General features: G+C 60.5%; 3 protein-coding genes across 4 annotated transcripts; 2 read left to right on the top strand and 1 right to left on the bottom strand.

Moving 5' to 3' along the window:
• Positions 1-424: 424 nt before the first annotated feature.
• SBNO2 (strawberry notch homolog 2) lies at positions 425-11,876 on the top strand (the record flags this gene model as incomplete). The annotated part of the gene is made up of 13 exons (XM_054398460.1): positions 425-556; positions 2,435-2,570; positions 3,115-3,227; positions 4,090-4,161; positions 4,534-4,642; positions 4,951-5,025; positions 6,743-6,886; positions 7,404-7,498; positions 7,798-7,890; positions 8,087-8,218; positions 8,996-9,072; positions 10,694-10,884; positions 11,234-11,876. Coding segments are annotated over 13 exons (2,010 nt in total), but the record flags the coding sequence as incomplete, so codon positions are not given.
• Positions 11,877-16,097: 4,221 nt separating this feature from the next.
• Positions 16,098-19,017, bottom strand: GPX4 (glutathione peroxidase 4). The gene is made up of 7 exons (XM_054398450.1): positions 18,952-19,017; positions 18,515-18,609; positions 18,081-18,225; positions 17,818-17,969; positions 17,686-17,710; positions 16,686-16,745; positions 16,098-16,374 (listed from the first exon to the last, which is right to left on the bottom strand). The coding sequence occupies exons 1-7, from the start codon at positions 19,015-19,017 to the stop codon at positions 16,342-16,344; spliced, it is 576 nt and encodes a 191-aa protein (XP_054254425.1). The 3' UTR covers positions 16,098-16,341.
• A 485-nt stretch (positions 19,018-19,502) lies between these two features.
• On the top strand, positions 19,503-23,053 carry POLR2E (RNA polymerase II, I and III subunit E). 2 transcript variants are annotated; one of them, XM_054398456.1, is made up of 8 exons: positions 19,503-19,565; positions 19,784-19,958; positions 20,088-20,203; positions 20,594-20,674; positions 21,180-21,238; positions 22,143-22,221; positions 22,475-22,554; positions 22,904-23,053. In XM_054398456.1, the coding sequence occupies exons 1-7, from the start codon at positions 19,509-19,511 to the stop codon at positions 22,538-22,540; spliced, it is 633 nt and encodes a 210-aa protein (XP_054254431.1). In that variant the 5' UTR covers positions 19,503-19,508; the 3' UTR covers positions 22,541-22,554; positions 22,904-23,053. The 2 variants fall into 2 exon arrangements, with proteins under 2 accessions (XP_054254431.1, XP_054254433.1); XM_054398458.1 differs by having other exon boundaries at positions 22,760-23,053.
• Positions 23,054-24,685: the final 1,632 nt, after the last annotated feature.

Below are 24,685 nucleotides of genomic sequence, written 5' to 3'. Positions count from 1 at the left end.
GCCTTATATGGATCATCTCAAAGGTCAGTTGGCCCAGGAGCAGCCTGGGCTGGTGGGAGGTGTCCCTGCCCATGGCAGGGGGGATGCAGCTGAATGATCTTTAAGTTCCCTACAAATCTTGGGGACCTCAACTTAACCCTTTGTGAGCTTGCCCAGGCCACTTGCCCATCCTGCTGCCCTTCCTCTGAGCACTGCCTGGATGGTTGCAGGCCTGGGGTGGATGCAGTCAGCAGCTCTCAGAGGAGGCAAATTCGCTTTGATTTCTGCTTTCTCCCCCGGGGCGGGGCAGGGCAGGGCAGGGCAGGGCAGGGGGGATTGGAGCTGGCTGATCTTGGAGGTCCCTTCCAAGCCAGCCCCAATTCTCTGAGCCTGCCAGCACCCCTCCAGAAGGTGCCAGGTGCCTCTCTTCTCCTTCTGGCTGCAGATGACAGGGCGCAAGGGCCGCGTGGTCTGCAGAGCCGACGGCTGCGTCGCCTTCGAGTCCCGCGCCGAGCACGGCCTCTCCATCGACCACGTCAACCTGAAGGAGAAGGAGAGGTTCATGAAAGGGGAAAAGGTGAGGCCTCAGCCCTGGGAAGTGCTCGAAGGCCAGCTTGGATCAGGCTTTGTGCAGCCTGGGCTGGTGGGAGGTGTCCCTGCCCGTGGCTGGCAGCAGGGGGGGTTGGAACTGGATGAGCTTTAAGGTCGCTGCCGACCCCAAACCGTTCTGGGATTCTGTGGAGACCTCCAAAGGGCTGCAAGGAGCTGAGAGGGGAAGGAACAGGAGGGTGCCTCTGCTTGCCACTGGGCCAGCCTCAGGCCAGCAAAGCTCTGCAGTTCTGTCTGACCTGCTGGAGCAGGTCCAGAGGAGGCCACAAAGATGATCACAAGGCTGGAGAGGCTCTCCTATGAAGAGAGGCTGAAAGAACTGAGTCTGTTCAGCTGGAGAAGAGAAGGCTCCAGGGAGACCTTAGAGCTGTGAGGAGAAGGCTTCAGGGAGACCTTAGAGCTGTGAGAAGAAGGCTGCAGGGAGACCTTAGAGCTGTGAAGAGAAGGCTTCAGGGAGACCTTAGAGCTGTGAAGAGAAGGCTTCAGGGAGACCTTAGAGCTGTGAGGAGAAGGCTTCAGGGAGACCTTAGAGCTGTGAGAAGAAGGCTGCAGGGAGACCTTAGAGCTGTGAAGAGAAGGCTTCAGGGAGACCTTAGAGCTGTGAGAAGAAGGCTTCAGGGAGACCTTAGAGCTGTGAGGAGAAGGCTTCAGGGAGACCTTAGAGCTGTGAAGAGAAGGCTTCAGGGAGACCTTAGAGCTGTGAGAAGAAGGCTTCAGGGAGACCTTAGAGCTGTGAGGAGAAGGCTTCAGGGAGACCTTAGAGCTGTGAGAAGAAGGCTGCAGGGAGACCTTAGAGCTGTGAAGAGAAGGCTTCAGGGAGACCTTAGAGCTGTGAGGAGAAGGCTTCAGGGAGACCTTAGAGCTGTGAGAAGAAGGCTGCAGGGAGACCTTAGAGCTGTGAAGAGAAGGCTTCAGGGAGACCTTAGAGCTGTGAGGAGAAGGCTGCAGGGAGACCTTAGAGCTGTGAGGAGAAGGCTTCAGGGAGACCTTAGAGCTGTGAAGAGAAGGCTTCAGGGAGACCTTAGAGCTGTGAGGAGAAGGCTGCAGGGAGACCTTAGAGCTGTGAAGAGAAGGCTTCAGGGAGACCTTAGAGCTGTGAGGAGAAGGCTGCAGGGAGACCTTAGAGCTGTGAAGAGAAGGCTTCAGGGAGACCTTAGAGCTGTGAGGAGAAGGCTGCAGGGAGACCTTAGAGCTGTGAAGAGAAGGCTTCAGGGAGACCTTAGAGCTGTGAGGAGAAGGCTGCAGGGAGACCTTAGAGCTGTGAAGAGAAGGCTGCAGGGAGACCTTAGAGCTGTGAAGAGAAGGCTCCAGGGAGACCTTAGAGCTGTGAAGAGAAGGCTGCAGGGAGACCTTAGAGCTGTGAAGAGAAGGCTCCAGGGAGACCTTGGAGCTGCATTTCAATATCTGAAGGGGACCTAGAGGAAGGCTGGGGAGGGACTGTGCAGAAGGGGCTGTGGGGATTGGACAAGGATCAATGGCTTGAAACTGGAGCAGGGCAGAGTTAGGTTGGACATCAGGAGGAAGCTCTGCACAGTGAGGATGAGGAGACACTGGCACAGGTTGCCCAGGGAAGTGGTTGGGGCTCCATCCCTGGAGACATCCAAGGTCAGGCTGGATGTGACCCTGAGCAGCCTGCTCCAGCTGGAGCTGTCCCTGCTGCCTGCAGGGGGTTGGCCAAGCTGCCCTTGGAGGCTCCCTTCCAACCTGATGCCATCTGTGAAGGCGACAAAGACTCCTGAGTGCCTCCAGGGGCAGCAGTGTTGTGCTTTGGGCTGTTTGCTGAAGCCCTTTTGGTGGTGGTCAGGTCTCTCTCTGCCCTCCCTCACCTCTTGCCTGTCTCCCTCAGCTCGTAGCAATAATCTCTGAGGCCTCCAGCTCAGGGATCTCCCTCCAGGCTGACAGGAGGGTCAGGAACCAGAGGCGCCGAGTCCACATGACCCTGGAGCTGCCCTGGAGTGCAGACAGAGCCATCCAGCAGTTTGGTGAGGCCCAGGCCTTCTTGGTGACCTTCCCCTTGCCCTCAGCATGGCTCAGACATGACACAGGGAGCCCTGGCAGGGACAGCTCTGAAGGGCTGCTCAGCCTGGGCTCCTTCCCCTGCCAGGGAGCTTTGGGCACCTCACGGGGCACGGTGCCCCCATGCGCTGCCCCAGGACACAGAGCACCTGGGGCTGATGGCTCACGTAGGGAAGCTTTGTGCTGACTTCAGGAGTGTGGGAAAGGGGAACCCTCCTGTGTGTGAGAGCCCTCCCTGCTGGATGGGCAGAGACAGTTCCTCAGTGGGCACAGAAGAATTAAAGCACATCCCAGCTCAAAGGGGGGAGTCAGCTCCTCAGCCCCAGGGGCTCAGGACTATAAACTCAGCTCTGGCAAGGGCTCAGCAGCAGCAGGGTGATGAATGTGACCAAAGGGAAGTCTCCTTGGCAAAGCAGCCATGATCTGGCTCTCTCCTGCTGCTCAGCTTCCCTTCCCCTACCAGCCTGGCTGTGCCAACCTCTCCTTTCCCCTCCTCTCACGTCCCTGCAGGTCGAACACACAGATCCAACCAGGTTTCTGCTCCAGAGTATGTCTTCCTTATCTCGGAGCTGGCAGGGGAGAGGAGGTTTGCATCCATCGTGGCAAAACGTCTGGAGAGCCTGGTGAGTGTCCTGCAGCAGAGAGGGGAGGGTGGCAGGTCCAGCTCCCACTGAAGAGCTTCCCCTTCAGCGTTCCCTCCAGCAGGAGAGATCCCAGCAAAGGAAGGCAGAAGGCTTTTAGCATCCTGGGACTTGGGAAAGGAAGTGAAGATGATCAGAGGGCTGGAGAACCTTCCCTGTGGGGACAGCCTGAGACAGTTGGGGTTGTTCAGCCTGGAGAAGTGAAGGCTGTAGAGGGAGACCTCAGAGCAGCCTTCCAGGACCTGAAAGGGCTCCAGGAGAGCTGGGGAGGGACTTTGGACAAGGGCTGGGAGTGCCAGGATGAGGGACAATGGCTTGGAGCTGGGAGAGGGGAGATTGAGAGTGGAGATGAGGAAGAAATTGTTGAGAGTGAGGCTGGGGAGACACTGGCACAGGTTGCCCAGGGAGGCTGTGGCTGCCTCCTGCCTGGAGGTGCTCCAGGCCAGGCTGGATGAGGCCCTGAGCACCCTGGGCTGGGGGGAGATGTCCCTGCCCAGGGCAAGGGGGTTGGAACTGAATGATCTTTAAGGTCTCTTCCAACCCAACCCATTCCAGGATTCTATGAACATCCAACTAAAGCACTAGGAGGAATTTTGGAGAAGCAGAACCCAATCCCAGATGCTGGAATTCCCCCACTGCAGCCAGCTGGTTGCAGAGAGCTGATGAATTGATGAATGGTGGAATTGGTTCCATTTTCTGTTTACTTCTGTTAAATCCCCAAACCCATTGGGGAAATCTCAACATTCCAGAGGAACTCTGCTTCCCCCCCAGCACCTGCCCTGGCTTTGGCCACCCTTTCCCTGATGTTTTGCACCAGCTAAAAGTCATTTTTTGCCCTCCCCAGGGTGCCTTAACTCACGGGGACCGTCGGGCCACCGAGTCCCGGGACCTCAGCAAGTACAACTTTGAGAACAAGGTGATTTGGGGCTGGTCCTGGGCTGGCTGAGCCCAGCAGGGCTTGAAGCTGCCTTCAGTGGGAGGCAGGAAGAACGTTGCTGGCATCTGCAGGCAGGATCTGGCCTAGCAGCCAGCACCCTGCAAGGTCCAGCACCCAGGACTGGGTCTGGAACTGGGTTGTGAATCTGAAAGTGCTTCCCGGGGGAGCTGGGGTGGGTGCTTGGGCCTCTGCCCCCAGCAGGTCACTGAGGGACAGGGGAGGCCCCTGCCACCCAGCCAGCAGGCTGGTGGCATTCCTGGGGCTGGTGGCTTTCCCTGCAGTGCCAGCAGAAGTGCTGTGCCAGGCTCAGCACAGGCTGATCCCTGTGTGACTCTCTGTCTCCTCTCTCAGTATGGGGCTAAAGCACTGGACAGGGTCCTGTCCACCATCCTCAACCACACTGAGAACAGAGTTCCTGTGCCCAAGAGCTATGAGAGAGGTGAAGCTGCATTTTTCCATGGTAAGGACATCAACCAGCTCTGGGCTTCGGGCTGCACCTCCTTGGCTGGGGTGGTCTCAGGTCTGAGATGCCAAGCAGAAGGTTGGAGGGAGGGAGCAGCACCCCTGGCTTTGGCAGCTCAGCAGAGAGTGGCAGAGTGGCCACCCAGATGCCTGGGCACAGTTGCCAGGCTTGGGGGTGAAGAGGTCTGGGAGAGATTTAGCTGTGGAATAGTGAGCAGAGAGGTGTGGAGGGGAAGCAGCTCTGCAGGGAAGCTGAGGAGGAGACACTTGACCCCAAAATACAGAGGCTGTGCTCTGCTCTTCCAGAAATGAAGCAAGGGCTCATCTCTGTGGGGATCTTCTGCCATCAGACCAAGTATGGCATGGTCACAGTGGAGAAAGGTTTGTGTCAAGCTCACCCTGCCCAGTGGAGGGGAGAAAAGAGAGAGGGGAGGGTGGCCTGGAACCATGGAATGGGCTTGGTTGGAAGAGACCTTGAAGGTCATCCTAAGACCCCTGTGGCCACTGAACCCTATCCCCAAGTGCCATAGCCACAGGTTTCTGGAACACCTCCAGGGCTGGGGACTCCACCACCTCCCTGGGCAGCCTCTTCCAATGGCTGTCACCTGCTGGGCTCCAGTGCACAGCCTTGGGGGGGGTTTGCTGTGCAGCTGGGGGCAGGAGGTTTGCTTTGAGGGGAGGCTCCTGCAGGCCTTAGCCTCACCCTGCAGGTCACAATTCCTGCAGCAGCTGCCCACAGCCTGGAGGGACAGCCCTAGGGTGCCTGAGTGCATTGGGAAGGGACCCTGGGTGGCCCTGGGGTGGTTCTGGGTGGGTGGCTCTGGGTGGGTGGCTCTAGGGTGGTCCTGGGTGGATGGCTCTGGGTGGGTGGCTCTGGGTGGGTGGCTCTGGGTGGGTGGCTCTAGGGTGGTTCTGGGTGGGTGGTCCTGGGTGTGTGGCTCTGGGTGGGTGGCTCTAGGGTGGCTCTGGGTGGGTGGTTCTGGGTGTGTGGCTCTGGGTGGATGGCTCTAGGGTGGTCCTGGGTGGATGGCTCTGGGTGGGTGGCTCTGGGTGGGTGGCTCTGGGTGGGTGGCTCTAGGATGGTTTTGGGTGGGTGGTTCTGGGTGGGTGGTTCTGGGTGGGTGGCTCTGGGTGGATGGTTCTGGGTGGGTGGCTCTGGGTGGGTGGCTCTAGGATGGCTCTGGGTGGGTAGCTCTGGGTGGATGGCTCTGGGTGGGTGGCTCTGGGTGGATGGCTCTGGGTGGGTGGCTCTAGGGTGGATGGTTCTGAGTGGATGGCTCTGGGTGGATGGCTCTGGGTGGTTCTGGGTTGGTGGTTCTGGGTGGGTGGTCCTGGGTGGGTGTCTCTGGGTGGTTCTGGGTTGGTGGTTCTGGGTGGGTGTCTCTGGGTGGTTCTGGGTTGGTGGTTCTGGGTGGGTGGTCCTGGGTGGGTGTCTCTGGGTGGTTCTGGGTTGGTGGTTCTGGGTGGGTGTCTCTGGGTGGGTGTCTCTGCGTTGGTGGTCCTGGGTGGGTGGCTCTAGGGTGGTTCTGGGTGGGTGGCTCTAGGGTGGTTCTGGGTGGGTGGCTCTGGGTGGGTGGCTCTGGGTGGATGGCTCTGGGTGGGTGGCTCTGGGTGGGTGGCTCTAGGGTGGGTGGCTCTAGGGTGGCTTTGGGTGGGTGGCTCTAGGGTGGATGGCTCTGGGTGGTTCTGGGTTGGTGGTCCTGGGTGGGTGTCTCTGGGTGATGGTCCTGGGTGGGTGTCTCTGCGTTGGTGGTCCTGGGTGGGTGGCTCTAGGGTGGGTGGATGGCTCTGGGTGGGTGGCTCTGGGTGGATGGCTCTGGGTGGGTGGCTCTGGGTGGGTGGCTCTGGGTGGGTGGCTCTGGGTGGGTGGCTCTGGGTGGATGGCTCTGGGTGGATGGCTCTGGGTGGGTGGCTCTAGGGTGGGTGGCTCTAGGGTGGCTTTGGGTGGGTGGCTCTAGGGTGGATGGCTCTGGGTGGTTCTGGGTTGGTGGTCCTGGGTGGGTGTCTCTGGGTGGGTGTCTCTGCGTTGGTGGTCCTGGGTGGGTGTCTCTGGGTGGGAGCATGCTGGTGGGCTCCCTGACCTGCTGTGCTCTTGCAGACTGTTCCATCACCAAGTTCCTGAACCGCATCCTGGGCCTGGAGGTGGACAAGCAGAACCTGCTCTTCCAGTATTTTTCTGACACCTTTGACTACCTGATCGAGAAGGACAAGAAGGAGGGCAAATATGACATGGGCATCCTAGGTGTGGAGCAAGAGAGGAGGCCAGACCTCTGTGCTGCACCCCTGAGGGGCCTCTTCCCCCCCATGCTGCTGGCACTGGCACTGTGCCCACCCCAGGCCCCACCCAGCACAGAACTTGGACTCTGGGAGGTGGTGCAGGAGGCAGCTGGGCTCTGTTTTGTAGAATCATGGAATGGGTTGGGTTGGAAGGGACCTTCCAGATCAGCCAGTTCCAAACCCCCTGCCTTGGGCAGGGACACCTCCCACCAGCCCAGGCTGCTCAGGGCCTCATCCAGCCTGGCCTGGAACACCTCCAGGGAGGAGGCAGCCACAGCCTCCCTGGGCAACCTGTGCCAGGCTCTCCCCACCCTCACTGCCAAGCATTTCTTCCTCATCTCCACTCTCAGTCTCCTCTCTCCCAGCTCCAAGCCATTGTCCCTCACCCTGTCATTCCCAGCCCTTGTCCAAAGTCCCTCCCCAGCTCTCCTGGAGCCCCTTCAGGCACTGGAAGGCCATTTTCATCTCTTCTCCTTCTGCAGATTTGGCCCCAGGAGTGGATGAGATCTACGAGGAGAGCAAGGAGGTCTTCCTGACCCCTGGGCACCCTCAGGACGGCCAGGTTGTCTTCTATAAGGTAAGCAGCCTGCACTCCAGTCTGCTCCAGTGCTTCCCAGTCTGGGGCTGGGAGCTCCTGGGGCTTGCTGTCATGTTTGTGCCACACCTGCCTTGGTCAGGAGCAGGAGGCTGCTGCTGGGAGGCAAGGAGAGGCCTCGGGCTGAGGGGCTCAGGGCTGCTGTACCTACCCAGGAGGACTCTGCCTGGGTCTGTTCCTGGGCTGCAGCAGCTCCCAGTTGGTGCTGAGGGTGGGATGTGTGAGGCAGACACTGGAGCTCCTCTCCTGCCCCTGAAGTCCCTCTGCCTGTCCCTGTCCAGATCAGTGTTGACAGAGGCTTGAAGTGGGAGGAAGCCTATGAGAAGTCCCTCAAGCTGACAGGACCCCATGATGGCTTCTACCTCTCCCTCAAGGTAGGTCCCTGGCCTCTGCCAAGCTGGCAGCTCAGCCTGGAGGGGTGACTCTGCTGTGCCTCTCTGAGATCCACCTGTGACCTTCTGCTGGGGGCTGGGAGATAACCTCCAAGCACCTTCCCCCCTGGAGGGCAGTGAGCTGTGGAGGCTGGGGAAGGGAAGCTGTGAGCATAAAGCAGCAGCTCTGCCCCCACAGATGCGAGGCAGCAAACACACCTGCCTGCTGGCAGAGCAGAGCAGGGGCAAGAACTTCATCCTCTACAAGCCCAACATCGGCAAGCAGAGCCAGCCCGAGAGCCTGGACAGCCTGCAGAAGAAGTACCGCAGGGTAGGTGGAGCTGCAGCAGCTCTCCGGGCGGGGAGGAGCCTCGGGGCTGGCCTCCAGGGGCAGGACTTTTGCTGTAACCCCTTCTGCAGCCTGGACTTCCAGCCCTGGAGGTCTGGGGTGGTTAAGTCTGGGGAAGAGCAGCCTGAGAGGGGATCTTAGTGCTGTCTGTAAATACCTGAAGGGCTGGGGGGTAAGAAGAAGGGGCCAGGCTCTTTGCAGGACAAGGAGCAATGGAGGAGGTTCCACCTCAGCATGAAGAGAAAATTCTGTGGTGTGAGGGTGCTGGAGGCCTGGAGCAGGCTGCCCAGAGAGGTTGTGGAGTCTCCTCCTCTGGAGACTTCCAAGCCCCATCTGGATGTGGAGTCTCCTCCTCTGGAGACTTCCAAGCCCCATCTGGATGTGGAGTCTCCTCCTCTGGAGACTTCCAAGCCCTATCTGGATGTGGAGTCTCCTCCTCTGGAGACTTCCAAGCCCCATCTGGATGTGGAGTCTCCTCCTCTGGAGACTTCCAAGCCCCATCTGGATGTGGAGTCTCCTCCTCTGGAGACTTCCAAGCCCCATCTGGATGTGGAGTCTCCTTGTCTGGAGACTTCCAAGCCCCACCTGGATGTGTTCCTGGGTGAGCTGCCCTGGGTGATGCTGCTCTGGCAGGGATGTTGGACTCAGTGATCTCTGGAGGCTCCTCCCAATCCCTCCCATTCTATAATTCTATGAGTTGAGGTCCTGGCTGGCTGTGGGGCAGTGGAAGATCTCTCATGCTGTGTGTTTCTTCTGCAGGTGCTGCCAGAGGAAGCCAAGAAGCACTGGGAGAGCAGTTATGACTTCTCCTTGAAGAACTGCAACCATGCTGCCTGGTAAGGCTCCTGCAGCCCCAACCTGTCCTGCTCCCCCCAGGGCAGAGCTGCTGTTGGGAACAAGGTCCCTGGGCTGGCAGTGGGGCCAGGACCATGCTGGGAGGGGAGCAGGGGTGAGGGAATCCTTCTCTGCCCAAGGAGCCTGTGCTGATGGGCAGCCCAGAAGGCAAATTACATCCTGGGCTGCATCAGAAGATGTTTCCAGCAGGTCCAGAGAGGTGATTCTGTCACTTTGCTGTGGTGAGACCTCACCTGGAGTACTGTGTGCAGGTCTGGAGCCCTCAATAGGAAGGACATGGAGCTGATGGAGAGGGTCCAGAGTTGCTCAGGGGGTTGGAGCAGCTCTGCTATGAGGACAGGCTGAGGGAGCTGGGGGTGTTCAGCCTGGAGAAGAGAAGGCTCCAGAGAGACCTAAGAGTAGCCTGCCAGGACCTGCAGAGGGCTGCAAGAAGGATGGGGAAAGGCTGCTCCCAAAGGCCTGCAGGGACAGGACCAGGGGCAATGGCTTCAGACTAGAGCAGAGCAGATTGGGATTGGATGTGAGGCACAAGTTCTTCACTAGGAGGGTGGTGAACACTGGAACAGGTTGACAGGGAGGTGGCTGAGGCTCCATCCCTGGAGATGCTCAAGGTGAGGCTCAGTGAGGTCCTGGGCAACCTGATCTGGCTGGGGGTGGCCCTGCTGAGTGCAGAGGCCTTGGACTGGATGAGCTTTGTGAGTCCCTTCCAACCCAGCCCCTTGTGTGCTGGGGAGCTGCAGGGGGAGCAGCCTCACCTCTGGCTGCTTCTGCTGTGGTGTGCAGACCTTTGGAGGTGCCTTCTGGCCTGGACCATTCTTGATTGTTTGCTTCTCTCCTCCTACTCGTCCTCCTCCCCTTCCTCCTCCCCTTCCTCCTCCCCTTCCTCCTCCCCTTCCTCCTCCCCTTCCTCCTCCCCTTCCTCCTCCCCTTCCTCCTCCCCTTCCTCCTCCCCTCCCTCCCCCCTCCCTCCCCCCTCCCTCTCCCCTCCCTCCTCCCCTCCCTCCTCCCCTCCCTCCTCCCCTCCCTCCTCCCCTCCCTCCTCCCCTCCCTCCTCCCCTCCCTCCTCCCCTCCCCTCCCTCTCCCTTCCTCTCCTTCTCCCTCTCCCCTCCTCTCCTTCTCCCTCTCCCCTCCTCTCCTTCTCCCTCTCCCCTCCTCTCCCTCTCCCCTCCTCTCTCCCTCTCCCCTCCTCTCTTCTCCCCTCCTCTCCCCTCCTCTCCCCTCCTCTCCCCTCCTCTCCCCTCCTCTCCCCTCCTCTCCCCCTCCCTCTCCCCTCCTCCCCCTCCTCTCCCCTCCTCCCCTCCCTCTCCCCTCCCCCTCCCTCTCCCTCCCCTCCCTCCTCCCTCCCCTCCCCTCCCCCTCCCCCTCCCCTCCCCCTCCCCTCCCCCTCCCCTCCCCCCTCCCCCTCCCCCTCCCCTCCCCCCTCCCCTCTCCCTCCCCTCCCCTCCCCCTCCCTTCCTCCCTCCCTTCCTCCCTCCCTTCCTTCCTCCCTCCCCTCCCCCTCCCCTCCCCCTCCCCTCTCCCTCCCTTCCCCCTCCCGTCCTCCCTCCCTCCCCTCCTCCCCCTCCCCTCCCTCCCCTCCCCCTCCTCTGCTTGCCCCGAAGGCACAGGCCCTGCAGGCTGGTGCAGGAGGGCCGGGAGTGCCTGCAGGGCCTGAGGCTGCGGCACTACTACATGCTGTGCGGGGCGCTGCTGCGGGTGTGGAGCAGGATCGCCAGCGTCATGGCGGACGTCACCAGCAGCAGCTACCTGCAGATCGTCCGCCTCAAGACCAAGGAGAAGAAGAAGCAAGTGGGTGAGTGAAGGGCTGGCAAAGCCTTGGGGAGGAGGCAGCGGGATGCCGGGATTGCTGCCTGACAAGGGATGTGTTCCAGCTTGGAAGCAGGCACCGCTCAGGGTGAGCCCTTGGGAAGGAAGGGAGGGAGGAGGGGACCTGTGCTCCCCCCTGCCCTGCGCCTGCTGCAGGGGGTGAGCCAGGCCTGAGCTGGCCCCTCCGTGGCTGGCTGGAGCTGCTTTGGTTCTGCTGGGTGAAGCAGGCTGGGACTGGGCTTGGCACAAGGGCTCCAGAGCTGCCACCCACCCCTCTGTCCCCTGTCCCTCTGTCCAGAGTGCTGCTGGCACTGATGCCCTTTCCCCTCCCCCAGGGATAAAGATCCCCGAGAGCTGCGTCCGCAAGGTGCTGGAGGAGCTGAAGCAGATGGATGAGAACGTGAAGAGGAAGCACAGCCTCCTGCTGCAGGCCCAGGAGCAGGGCCCACACTTCCCCCTGCCACTGCCCCTCCTGCCACAGCCCCTGGACCTCACACAGACAGGGCCTGGCCTCCCCGCCCTGCCCAGGCACCCCCTGCGCCAGGAGGAGATCCTGGACTTGACCTACAGCCCTCCCAGCAGCAGCATTCCCGAGGTGGTGATGAACCCAGAGCCCAGTGCCTTGTGCTTCCCCTCAGAGCCCCTTCTCCAGCCACACCAGCAGCACTCACTGCCCTTTGGCTTCAGTCACCATCCTGCCTTCGCCAGCCCAGCCCCCATCCTGGAGGGGAACATCCCCCTGCAGGACCACCTCCCCCTGCCTCACCAGGGACCTCTGCAGACCCTGCAGCAGCAGCAGCAGCCACAGCAGCAGCAGCAGCAGCAGGAAGATTTTGTCCAACAGGATGGGAATATCAATTTTAGGGAGATCCTGGAGGACATGCTCAGGACGTTCAGTGGACCCCCCCAGGAGAATCTGCTCCCCCAGGAGCGCCAGAGTGTGATCCAGTTCAGTGGACCCTTCCCTGACTTCTGAGAGCCCAGCCCTGGGCTGCTGCCACTGCAGATCCACAGCCTCCAGTGCAGAGGTGAGAGAGCCTGGGGGAGGCTCAGCCCTTCTGCTGGTTTGGACTGGTCCTTTGGCTGGCTTAGAGGGAAGAGGGAAAACCAACCAACCAACCCACCCACCCCACACAACCAAACCCTCACCCTCCAGTTCCTGATGAAAGCAAAGTTTATTTATATCTCCTGTCCTGCCAGGCCTCTGTAGGTTTGTGTGCACCATGCCTGGGGGGCAGTGGGGTGCTGCCAGGCCCAGCTGCTCTGGGCTGATGCTCTCTGCTGTGTTCAAGTCCTGCTCAAAGGGTGGAGAACCCAGGGGAGATGTCCTCTCCTCTGTGCCCTTCCTCCTGCAGACTACTGAGTTCCCAAGCTGGGTCCTGCCCTCCCCAGCCCTCCAGCCCAGAGCTCTGCAGCTGCTGCCCCTCCAGCTGGGCAGGGCCATCTCTGGTGTCCAAAATGTCCCTGGGGTGCTGCTGGTCCATTACTGAGGGGTGAGAGCTCAGTTCCACCCCAGCAGGAGCTGCCTGACCAAGCTGTGTCTGCCTTGGCTGCTGCCAGCTCCTCACGGCCCTGCTGTGAAATCAGAGAATCACAGAAACATTCAGGTTGGAAGAGACCCTCAGGATCACCAAGTCCAACCTTGAGCCTGCTCTGGAGGGCTGGGCCTGAAGGCAGGGTGAAGGGAAGGGAATGGTGTCCCCAAGGAGTCCTCTCTGGCCCTCTGAGCAGGGCTGAGCAGGCACAGCTGAGAGAAGCAGAACTGACTCTGCCTGCTCTGCCCTCCCCAGGAAGAGACAGGGGAGCCCCATGGGGGGAGGGGGAGGCAGGAGGGCTGCACCCCCACCTCGTCTGATGGCACAGCTGGGGGCCTGGGGGGAGCTCAGCCATGCTGGGGCCACAGGGGATGCCCTGGGGCAGAGGGACTCTGTCCCATCAGCCAGTCCTGCACTTTAGCCCTGCCAGGCTGCTGTGGCTGCCTGTGCTTTGGCCAGCTGTCCCCTGGGGTCCTTGTCCCCTGGCTCTGCAGGGCTTGTCCTTGGCCGGGCCTTGGACACAGACCCAGGTGGCCCAGATCTGGGCCAGCCCTGCCTGCTGCTGCCCTTGGGAGGATTTCCCTGGTGGGCACCAAATTTGGCTGCTCCTGCTGCAAACCAAAGAGCAAAGTTCTGCTTTGCAAACACTGCCCCAGGCACCTCTGCCACCAGCCCTGTCCCAGGAGCCACCAGCCCTGTCCCAGCAGCATCTCACCTCGGCAGGTCCGTGGGAAACTTTATTTTCTCTGCCTAATCTCAGCTGGAGCCTGGCAGGAAGCTGCCTGCTGGTGTGGGAATCCTCCAGCCCTGGCAGCTCCTCCACAAGCTCCACTCTGCTGGTTTGGGTTGGGTTTGTTTGGGGTTTTGTTTTGTTGGGTTTTTTTTTTGGTTTTTTTTTTTTTTCTTTTTCTCTGCCTCAAGTCTTCAAGGTATTTCCAAAACTGGCAGCAGGATGTTTTCAGGTGAAGGCCCTGAGACCTTCCCTGGCTGCCCCAGCCTGGCCTTGGAGGGCACCTGGGGAAGGAGGGTTGGGGAGGGAGGGGGTCCAGCCAGGAGAGGCTTCAGCCTGGGTCAGGCTTGACAGGGCTGGAGCTTCACAGTGGAATCTTCTCCTCCAGGCAGAGAGCCTTGCCTGCTCCTGTGTCCCCTGCAGGGCTCAGGGCCTGGCTGAGCTCCCTGCTTGCTGCTGGGGAGGGCTTTGGGTCAGTGTCCATGGGGTCCCTGCTCCTCCCTGGCACGTCGAGACCAAGGACCTGCCCTGCGCCATGCCCACGGGGGCCCAGGTTGGGGTCACACTGGTCCCTGCCCCTCCTCTGGGGGCTTGTCCTTCACCCCCACCCTCCCCAGCTGGCATCTACCCCCCTCCAGCCCCCCTTAGAGGGCTTTTTCCTTACCTCAGAGCAGACACCAAAGACGAGGGAGCTGCTGCCAGCTCCGTGCTTCCCCCAGGGCTCTGCCGCTGGGACCCCAGCAGCTCTGTGCTGGCCCTGAGCAGAGTGAGGCTCCCCCTGCCCCTGCCCCTGCCCCTGCCCCTTCCCCACACAGCCTTCCCCCTCTGCTGAAGATGCAGCCCAGCCCACAGAGCTGTCCCACGTCCTGCTCTGCCCACTGGCTGAATTCTCAGCAGGGGGGGGTGGGGAAAGGAAGAGAGAAAAGGACTTGGGGGGTGGGGAGGGGGAACCCATTTCAGAGAAGCTTAAACTCAGGAACCAGGAGGAGGATTCCTCCTCCCCAGCCACATCTCTGCCATCTGCCAGAGCCTCACCTCTGGCTTCTTCCTAATTCTAGAACAACAACAACCAAACAAAAATATGCAACCCCCCATTCCCCCTCCCTCTCCTTCCCCTGATCTCTGGAAGGACAGAGAGCACCTTGGAGGAAGCCTTTTTCCCCCTGCCCTTCCCCTTGCCCTCCCCTCCCCCCCCATCCTGTGTTGTGTTTTTGGTTTTGTTTTTATTGGTCAGGGTTTAATAAGATGTAAGGAGAATCTTTTAACTAAATTATTCTGCAGTTGTCCTACTGATTGTTTGTATTTTTAAATGAGTTCCCCTCGGCCTCTTTTTTTTTCCCCCCTCTCTGTTTTTTTTTTTTTTTCCCCCACCTCTTTTGTTGTTGTTGTTGTTGGCACTTTTTAACCTGCTTGTCTTTGCCTTTTTTTTGGGGTTGTTTTGCTGGGGTTTTTTTTTTTCCTTTTTTTCTATATGTATTTATAATGAATTGAGATGTATATATGTAAAGAGATTTTTTTTTTTTTTTGAGGGGGAAGGGAGGGAGGAAGGGGTGGGAGTTGTTTTTATTTTAGCCTATGTGCCTTGGACTAAGAATTCCTCAATTTTCTACTTGCCTCAGAAGGATTTTGGTTTGGTTTGGTTTGTTTTCATTCTGCTCAGTAAAACACAAAGGAAGCCACACAGGAGGTTGTTCTCTAAGTCCCAGCTCTCTGTCTGGCCAGAGGTGTAAACATCCCCCCCCCCAAACAGGGTCTCCCATCTGGGACTCAGAGCAGGACAGACTCCTGCAGCTCCTGGTCCTTAGCTCCTGTGTCCAAGCCTGTCCTTGGCATGAGGCAGACACAGGAGGATTGTTCCTGGAGCTTGGCTCTGGCCTTCCATGGGGCTGCTCCCCCTGGCTCTGCTGGGGCAAAACACAGATAAAGAAGCTGTTGTTGAGGCTCCTTCCAGCACATTCCAGCAGCAGCAGCAGCAGCTGGGACAGCTCCCCCAGGCCAGGCTGGACTCGCTCTGTCCCTCTGGGAGGTGGGGGAGGCACAGAGGATCCCAGCAGAGCTGCCTCCCCCCTTGCACAGCTGTGGCAGTGCTGAAGGTCACAGTGAGAGCAAAAGGGGCTGGAGGGCACCTCCCCAAACCATCCTGCCTGCACTGGGCAGGCTGGAGCAGGATCCTTCCAGCATCCTTGATGGCATGGGGAGGGAGTCAGCCTTGAGGGGGGACCCCAGCAAGGACCCTCAGGCTCTTCCCCACTGCACTCTCAGCCCCACATTGAGGACAGGGCTCCCCGTGGGGGAGGTCAGGGGGACTTTGGGTGTTAAGGAGAGACTCAGCACCTCCCCCAGCCCTTGGGGGAAGCAGCAGATCACCTCTAACCCATGAGCTGTCCATGCCCAAGGGAAGCACTGACCCAGTGTGGGCTTGGCCAGACAGGGCTGTGGCCTTCTCAAGCACCAACAAAGAGCAGCTGAGGGGCAGAGAGGCACCCATGGGACTCCCTGAGGTGTTTCACCCTGCCCCAACACGACTGGGTTGATGTTTTCCAGTTGCTGTTGCTGGCCAGGACTTGCACCACTGCTGGAACCCTCCCCAGGCTGGGGGTGGTATTGGGGCCTGGGGGGGATGCACCCAGACAGAGCCTTCTGCTGTGCCTGGAGGAAAACAACTCCATTGCCTCATCAGGGCAGCTGCCTGTTGTTCAGAGTGAGGAAGGAGCCTTGGAGCACACAAGCACCTTCCTCCTGCTCCAGCTTTCCCCCCCTCCACTGGCTGCCCTGGGATTTGTGTGCCCCCTCAGCACTAAGGAGGATTATCCCTGCTCAGGGGATACTCAGAGCTTGCATAAGGTCTTAGTTCCTCTGCAAAGCTCCAGGTGCTCCCCAGGAGCACATCTAGCCCCATCCACCACTCCATGCCAGACACCAGCAACCCTTTCTAACATCTTTATTGCCAGGGGGATGTGCGGTGCCCGCTCTGTGCCCGCAGCAAAGGGCAGCCCAGCAGCTCCTGCTGGCCCTGGGGAGCCTCCTGCCAGCAGCTGCACGCCAAGGATCTTCAGGTCTGCCTCCCCAGCAAGCTGGTTTGAAGGCAGACCGTCATGGGGGCTGGGTGAGGAGGCTCCAGGGGCAGCAAGAGAGGTGCTGGGCCAAGGGCACAGCACCAGGCATGAGAGCAGCAGGTCTACAGGTAGGCAGGCAGGTCCTTCTCAATCACCTGTGGGAAGGAGAGGAGAACATCACTGCCCCAGAACCATGCCCAAAGGCCCCTTGGTCACAGCAAGGTACCCACCCTGTGCTGGGCACCCCCTTTCCTCACAGCCCAGAGCACAAAGTGCCTGTTGGCCCCCAGCTCAAGGGGGGAGAGAGCAGAGAGGTGGCAGCGGAGCCTGCCCTGGAGCAGAGCTCAGTGCCTCCTTCTTGCTCCACAGCTGGGATCTGCAGGGAGCTGCCCCACCCCTCCCCTGCCACACTGCCCCTTCCCCCCTGGGTCAGGCAGAGCTGCATCTACCCCCCAGCAGCACTTACGTAGGGATCATCCATCGGGCTGTACCTCTTCACCACTTGGCCCTCCCGGTTAATGAGGAACTGTGGGAGTGAAGCAGCAGCCTGGGAGCAGGTCCAGCTGGCCCAGGGGCTCTGCAGCCCCCTGAGAGCAGCACAACAGCCCCAGGGGGTGCTGAGGGTGGGGCTGGGCTGGGGCAGAGCCAGTGTGGGGGGCTGCAGCCCCTGGCAGCTTGGTTCCCCCTTATTGCTGCACTGGAGCAGGGCTGAAAGGAACCAGGCTATGGGACCCTGGGGGTCTCCAGGACAGGGATGTAGAGAGCCAGACTATGGGATCCTGGGGGTCTCCAGGACAGGGATGTAGAGAGCCAGGCCATGGGATCCTGCGGGTCTCCAGGACAGGGATGTAGAGAGCCAGGCCATGGGATCCTGGGGGTGTCCAGGACAGGGATGTAGAGAGCCAGGCCATGGGATCCTGGGGGTGTCCAGGACAGGGATGTAGAGAGCCAGGCCATGGGATCCTGGGGGTGTCCAGGACAGGGATGTAGAGAGCCAGACTATGGGATCCTGGGGGTCTCCAGGACAGGGATGTAGAGAGCCAGGCCATGGGATCCTGGGGGTGTCCAGGACAGGGATGTAGAGAGCCAGGCTATGGGATCCTGGGGGTCTCCAGGACAGGGATGTAGAGAGCCAGGCCATGGGATCCTGGGGGTGTCCAGGACAGGGATGTAGAGAGCCAGGCCATGGGATCCTGGGGGTGTCCAGGACAGGGATGTAGAGAGCCAGGCTATGGGATCCTGGGGGTCTCCAGGATAGGGCTAGAGAGACCCAGGCTATGGGAGCTCCAGCACATGGCTAGAGCCCCTCAAGATGCTCCTAACCCCCACACCCGAGGTCAGCACACAAAACAGAGCCCATGCTGAGGGGATCCCTCCTCCCTGCAACACCTTGGGGACATCCCCCCCACCTCCACAGCCCCCCAAAGGGTGAAGGTGCAGCCCAGGCACAGCCTGCTGTATCCTACCTTCGTGAAATTCCATTTTATTGCACTAGGAGAGAAAGAAAGGGAATTAAAAATGAAATGAGACTGGGGCAGGGAATAAAATCCTCCTTGCCACAGCAGCCCAGAGCTGCCCCCTCCCTGTCCCACACTCACTTGCCCAGGGTGCCCCTGCCCTTGGGCTGTTCCTTCATCCACTTCCAGAGCGGGTGGGCGTTGTCCCCGTTGACATCGATCTTGCTGAACAGATCGAACTTCACACCGTAGTTCGCAGCGAATGCCTTAATCTGAGCATTGTCCCCGGGCTCCTGGGGAAGGCAACAGCAAGAGCCACTCCGTGAGCGCCACGGAGGCAGCCCAAGGGCTGCCCCTGTGCTCCCGGGGAGCTCTCAGCCCCTTCCCCGCCCCCATCCCTGTACCTGTTTTCCAAACTGGTTGCAGGGAAAGCCCAGGATGCGTAAACCCTTCTCAGCGTATCGGGCGTGCAAATCAACAAGCTGAGTGTAGTTTACTGGGGTCTTCCCTCATTTGGAAGCTACGTTGGTGATGATGCAGACATCACCTCTGCAAAAGGGGGGGTGGGGGTGGATCAGTGCCCTTTCCCCCGGTGGCGGGGGGGGCGAGGCGTGAGGGTGCTGATAAACAAGGAGCTCTCCCGGGTTATGCAATCCATTGTCCCACTGCGGCTTAACCACCGCCCCGAGGCCCGCGGAGCCCAAATTCCTCCCCCGCCCGGGGACCTTTACAGCCCCGTTCCTCCCGGCTCCGGGGCCCTCTGAGCGCCGTTTCCTCATCCCCGGGGCCCTCGGTCTCCCGCGCCAGAGCCGATCGATGCTCAGCGCCTCCCTCATACCGGTACTTCTCCAGGGAAACGTCGTTGCCATCGATGTCCAGGGCGTGGAAGTCATAGATGGCCTTGGCCGAGCGCCAGTCCTCCGCCTGGGCACACTGCGGGGCGCCGGGACACGCCGTCAGCGGCGGCCGCGGGCCTCCCGTCCCCTTTGCGTCTCCTCAGATCCGAGGGAAGCCCCGCAGCCACCGACCTCGCAGCCACCGGTCGCCGCACAGGCAGCAACCGGCCTCACATCGGCTGCTCGGTGCCTCCGACCCCCCCAGCCAGGGCCGGTGACTCCGTACCCCTCGCTTCCCCGGGCTTGTCCGCTCCCAGGTCAGGCCCAAGCCCAAGCCCCCGCCGCCCGCCTTTACGGCCGCAGCCCGACCAAGCCCCGACCCGTAGCCGGTAGCGCCGGTAGCTCCGGTAGCCCCCGGGCCCAGCCGAGCCTCACTCACCATGCTCCGCACTGAACCCCGCACCACTACAGTTGCTCCGCACAGAAGCGCCCGGCCCCAACCCATCGCGCCCCGCCGCCCCCACCAATCCACGGCCTGGACACTAGGAGGAACCGCCCCTTGTGGCCGCGCAACCACTCAGTGCGCAGAGAGGCGTGTCCGGTTGGATGATTGATGAAAAGCTGACCAATGAAAAGGCGGAGGAGGTGGGACTACCGCGGGAGTGTTTATCGGCGACGCGGGGGAGAGCCAGGGGGCGGGGGGCGGCATGGATAAACCCGGGGGGTACCGCGGCTCCCGCTCCCCGCGGTGCTCACTTCCCTCCTGATCAGTCCCAGGGCTGCGGCCTGGTCCGCTTTGGGCCGTTGAGAATCGCGGAACGCCTCTCGGGAGACAAACTCCCGTCCCGGCGAGCAGCAGCCACAGCGGCCCGCAGCAGCCTACAGCTCCCAGCAGCCCTTATGGCTCAGGCCCCCGAGGCTGCCTTGTCGCCGCCTGCGACTGTGCGATCAGGCAGCGGCGAGGGCAGCTCGCGGGGACCTCGGCTGAGACACAGCATGGACGACGAGGAGGAGACGTACCGGCTGTGGAAGATCCGCAAAACCATCATGCAGGTGAGGGCGGAAGGGCCTGCCGGGCCGGGATCGGGGCCAGGACCGGCTCGGGAACCAGCCCCGGGGCAGTGGGGGCTGCGCAGCCGGCCGGCGCTGGGGTGGTGGCCGACCCGACCCGACCCGATCCGACCCGACCCAATCCGACCCGATCCCACCCGGCCCGACCCGGCCAGGCCTGGCCCCGTGGCCTTCGCCTGACCTGAGGGTGCTCTCGGCAGCTCTGTCACGACCGGGGCTACCTGGTGACCCAGGATGAGCTGGACCAGACGCTGGAAGAGTTCAAGGCACAGTTCGGTGAGAAGCCCAGCGAGGGCCGGCCCCGGCGCACCGACCTGACGGTGCTCGTGGCTCACAACGACGATCCCACCGACCAGATGTTCGTCTTCTTCCCGGGTGAGCCGAGCTGCCTCTGCCCGGTGGGGTCGGGAGCGGGGTACCGGGGTCGGGTTTTGCCTTCCGGAGGGGATCTCGGCGTGTGGAGGGAGGGCTCTTTGTAACCCCCGGGGCTGTGTCCTTCCCTAGAGGAGCCCAAGGTTGGGATAAAGACCATCAAGATGTACTGCCAGAGGATGCAGGAGGAGAACATCACCAGGGCACTGATCGTGGTGCAGCAAGGCATGACCCCCTCGGCAAAGCAGGTGGGAAGGAAGGGAAGGCAGCAGCAGGGGCACTGTGGTCTGTGGGGGGGTTGCCTGCCGGTTTTTCAGTGCTGCTTTGGGTAGATAAAAGCCAAGAATGTCCTTCTTTTGCCCAAGCCTGTTGCACTGTAACACAGGCTCCTGCTTGACAGCAAAGTGTATTTGATCAGAACAGCTGCTTCTGGTTCCACAAGAGCAGCTGAGGGCCTGGGGAGCAGCCAGGAGGTTGGGTGAGGGGAAAGAGGATGTTGCTCCTGGATAAGTCTGTGCCTGCCTGGCTGCATCTCTGTGAGCATCACTGTCATGAACCCACACCTGCAGAGCAGCTGTGAGCACAGGCAGGGCTGTCCCACAGCAGTGCTGCCCCCTGACTGACTTTTCCCCATCCAGTCCCTGGTGGATATGGCTCCCAAATACATCCTGGAGCAGTTCCTGCAGCAAGAGCTTCTGATCAACATCACTGAGCATGAGGTGAGGGTGAGCTGTGGTGGGGAGGTGGTGAGAGCAGTGCTGAGCTGTGGCTCCAGCTGAGGGAAGTCTTGTGAGGAGAGGCTGAGGGAGCTGGGGGTGAGAGGAGGCTGAGGGGAGGTCTCTTTGCTCTCTCCAGCTCCCTGAAAGGAGGCTGCAGTGAGCTGGGGGTTGGGCTCTTCTCCTGAGGATCAGGTGATAGAAGGAGAGGAATTTGTGCCAGGGCAGGGTTAGGTTGGAGATGAGGAAAAAAATTCTTTGCTGCCAGAGTGGTCAGGGATCAGAAGAGGCTGCCCAGGGAGGTGGTGGAATCCCCATCCCTGGAGGTGTTCGAGCAACCTGTGGCCATGGTACTTGGGGTTTAGTGGAGTAGAAGGTTGGATTTGATCACCTCAGAGGACTTTCCTAACCTGTGTGATCCTGTGAAGCTCTTTTCTCTCTTACCAATGTGCTGCTTCTCCCTCTCTGGGTTTCTGACCTTTGCCATCTCTCTCCCTCTTGGTGACAGCTGGTCCCAGAGCACGTTGTGATGACGAAGGAAGAGGTAACAGAGCTCCTGGCCAGATAGTATCCTCTGTTTGTTCCTTCCCTTCCTGCCTGGGTGTGATGTGAGCTGCCTTGGGGCTGGGAGTGCAAAGATCCTGCATGCAACACTGGGAATGTACAGCCTGGAGAGGAGGAGGCTGAGGGGAGACCTCATTGCTCTCTGCAGCTCCCTGAGAGGAGGTTGCAGTGAGCTGGGGGTTGGTCTTCTGTCACAAGTAGCAGGAAACAGCACCAGGGGGAGGTTTAGGTTGGGCATGAAGAAGAACTTCATCTCCCAAGGGGTTGTCCAGGCCTGGCCCAGGCTGCCCAGAGCAGTTGGTGGAGTCCCCATCCTTGGAGGCCTTTCAGAGCCCTGGAGATGTGGTGCTGAGGGATGTGGTTTGGTGCTGACCTGGCAGTGCTGGGTTAAGGCTTGGGTTTGATGACCTTCAAGGTCTCTTCCAACCAAAACAATTCCATGCTTCTGTGATCTGCCTGGATCCCCCTCCCCCTTTGTGCTGCCCTCCCCCTCCTTTGTGCTGCCCTCCCCCTCTTTTGTGCTGCCCTCCCCCTCCTTTGTGCTGCCCTCCCCCTCCTTTGTGCTGCCCTCCCCCTCCTTTGTGCTGCCCTCCCCCTCCTTTGTGCTGCCCTCCCCCTCCTTTGTGCTGCCCCTCCCCCCTTGTGCTTCCCCTCCCCCCTTGTGCTTCCCCTCCCCCCTTGTGCTGCCCCCTCCCCCCTTGTGCTGCCCCCTCCCCCCTTGTGCTGCCCCCTCCCCCCTTGTGCTGCCCCCTCCCCCCTTGTGCTGCCCCCTCCCCCCTTGTGCTGCCCTCCCCCTCCTTGTGCTGCCCCTCCCCCTTTGTGCTGGGTCCCCTCTCTGCCCCCTGCTGAGGGTGGGCACCGCAGCTCTCAGGTGCTCTGCTCAGCTCCTCCTTGACTCCATGCACAGTAAGCTGAGGGAGAACCAGCTCCCAAGGATCCAGGCTGGGGATCCTGTGGCCAGGTACTTCGGGATCAAGCGTGGGCAGGTGAGAGAGCAGGGCCTGGGCCAGAGCTGCCTGTGGGCAGGCTGAGGAGGGAGACCCTCTGCAGCCTGTGGGAGCTCTCAGGGGTGGGGGAGGTCCTCTCTGTCCCTGGTGGGTGACACCAGCCCCACACCTGGTGGTCTCCCCCTGGGCTGGGGGTGGCACTTATGGCCCCAGCTGCAGGAGCTCAGCCCTGGCAGGGGTTCATTGGCCTCCAGCTTCAGTCCCTCACTGGTTCCCTCTCTGGCCCCTGCAGGTGGTGAAGATCATCAGGCCCAGCGAGACCGCAGGACGCTACATCACCTACAGGCTGGTGCAGTGACCCCCAGCTCCTGGGTAAGGCTGAGGGTGATGCCCTCTGGCTTTGGGCAGTGCCTTGGGCTCCCCCCGGGACTTCCCAGAACCTGCCTGAAGCGAGAGGCCTGCAGGAAAAGATGATCTCAGAACTTCAAATGGTTCCTGGGGGGAACAGGGCCAGGCTCACCTGGCCTCCTGCCTCAGCTGTGGGGTGGGTCACAGCTCCAGTTTCTCCCTCTTCCAGGTGTGGAGGAGCTGTGTGACACCCCCTGACCCTCCCCATCCCCCAGCAGGTCACTGATGCTCTGCAGACATCTGCTCACAGATGGCCAGGAGGATTCCCTCCCTCTGTTGCCTCTCCACTTTGGCCTAATTCCTTGTTTTCCAGCATGGACTTTGCTGTAATTTCTCAATCTTCATGAAGGACTCAAGCCATGGAAGTCACTTGGAGCAACAGAAAGTGTGGAGGGAGGAGGTGGCTGGAGGAGGCCCTTTGCTTCCCTGGTTTCTAGGACCTGGTATTTAATAAAGGTTTGTACTCTGCCTGCCCCTGACTGTGAGTGCATTTTGCAGCCTTTCCCTGTGCCAAGGCCTTTGGGCCTCAGCCAGATCCTCCCTGGCTCAGCACTGTGCTGCTGAGGCTCTGCTGCAGCCAGGAGCTCACCCTGCAGAGCCCTGAGCCTTGGGGCAGCTCTGCTGCTGCTGCAGCTCACAGCTCACTGCTTCCCTCTGCTCTCCCCTCTGGCCTTGGCAGACTCATAAAACTGTTGAGGTTGCAAGAGACCTTTGAGCTCGTGGAGTCCAACCTCTCACCTAGAGCTCACAGTGCCAAAACTGCTGCTCAGACACCACCACTGCAGCACCTCCCTCAGCACCACATCTGCAGGGCTTTGAAACCCTTCCAGGCAGGGTGACTCCACCACCTCCCTGGTGCAGCCTGTGCCAGTGCCTCAGAACCCTTCCCGGGAAGAAAATTCTTCCTCAGGTGCTGGGAGCAGACCCTTGTGGTGCTGAGCCTTGCAGCCGTGGGGGTGTGGGGCTGGCAGGGTTGATCTCCAGGACACAAGGGGTTGGAACACACGGAGTTTATTATCCATCCTCTGGAAGCAAAACCCCTCAGAGCCCAGCCCAGAGCAGCAGCTCGGGGGGCTCGGAGCCAGCACTCTCCCCTCCTGCCCTCTCCCATGCTGAGTCAATACCCAAAAGGTGCCCCCTGGGAAGCTCCAGCACAGCTTCTGGCCCTTCTTCACTCACCCATCACCATCCTCACCCTCACACACACACACACACAGAGTCTTGTTTTCACCTCTCACCCTCCTCACTGACGCTCCTGGTACCGCTCGGGGCAGCAGCAGGAGGCTCCAGGCCTCCCCTCTCTTGCTCCCATGGAAATGCTGCTGGGCAAAACCCAACCAGCTCCTGAGGAGCTGTGGAGCAGAGCAGCTCAGTGCTGTCCCTGGCTGCTCTCTGGTTGAGTTTTAAACCACTGTAAATCATGAACCTTGGTTTGTGTACCTTGGGCCTCCCCCCGTGCCACACATCCCAAGAAGCTCTGGGATGGTGGAGCCCCAAGGCTCTCCCCTGTGCTGGAGGCTGATCCTCTGCTGGATCAAATCCTCTCTTTGACCTCCCAGCTCTACAGCCCCGAGTGTGTGCAACCCCCCAGCACTGCTCAGTGTGTCTCCAGCTGGAACATTTCCCACCTCAGCCTTGATTTCCCTCTGCCTCTCCCACTGGGATGGACCTGGAGCAGTGAGGTCTTGGTGTGAGCTTAGCTGGAGATCTTCTGGTGTCCCCTGGGGGCTGGGGGCTGGCAAATCATTGGAGAAGAGCTCTGGATTCAGGGCATTTGTGCAACTTCTCAGAGCTGTGGGCTGCAGGTTGCTGCTTTGTGAGGTGCCTGCATGGTCCTGGTGTGGCTGTGCCCAGCCAGGAGCTCCTCACACACCGAACCCAGGGGCCTGGTGGCACCTTGGCACTGACAGCAGGAAGCCAGCCCAGGTACAAGCAGGAAGGCAACAGCTTCCAGCTCTTTCTAAGCTACAAATCTACTTTCTCCAGGGCTTCAGTGCAGGAAAGTCTCTTAGCTGTCAAAAACAGCTTAACCCTTTCTGTTCCTTTGCCAGCAGAGGTAGTGGATTCGTGTTGCAGGGTCAGCTCTTCATGAAAG

Source organism: Indicator indicator, unplaced genomic scaffold (genome assembly GCF_027791375.1).
Source record: "Indicator indicator isolate 239-I01 unplaced genomic scaffold, UM_Iind_1.1 iindUn_scaffold_54, whole genome shotgun sequence".
Lineage (NCBI taxonomy): Eukaryota > Metazoa > Chordata > Aves > Piciformes > Indicatoridae > Indicator > Indicator indicator.
This window is presented reverse-complemented; position numbering and strand designations above follow the sequence as displayed.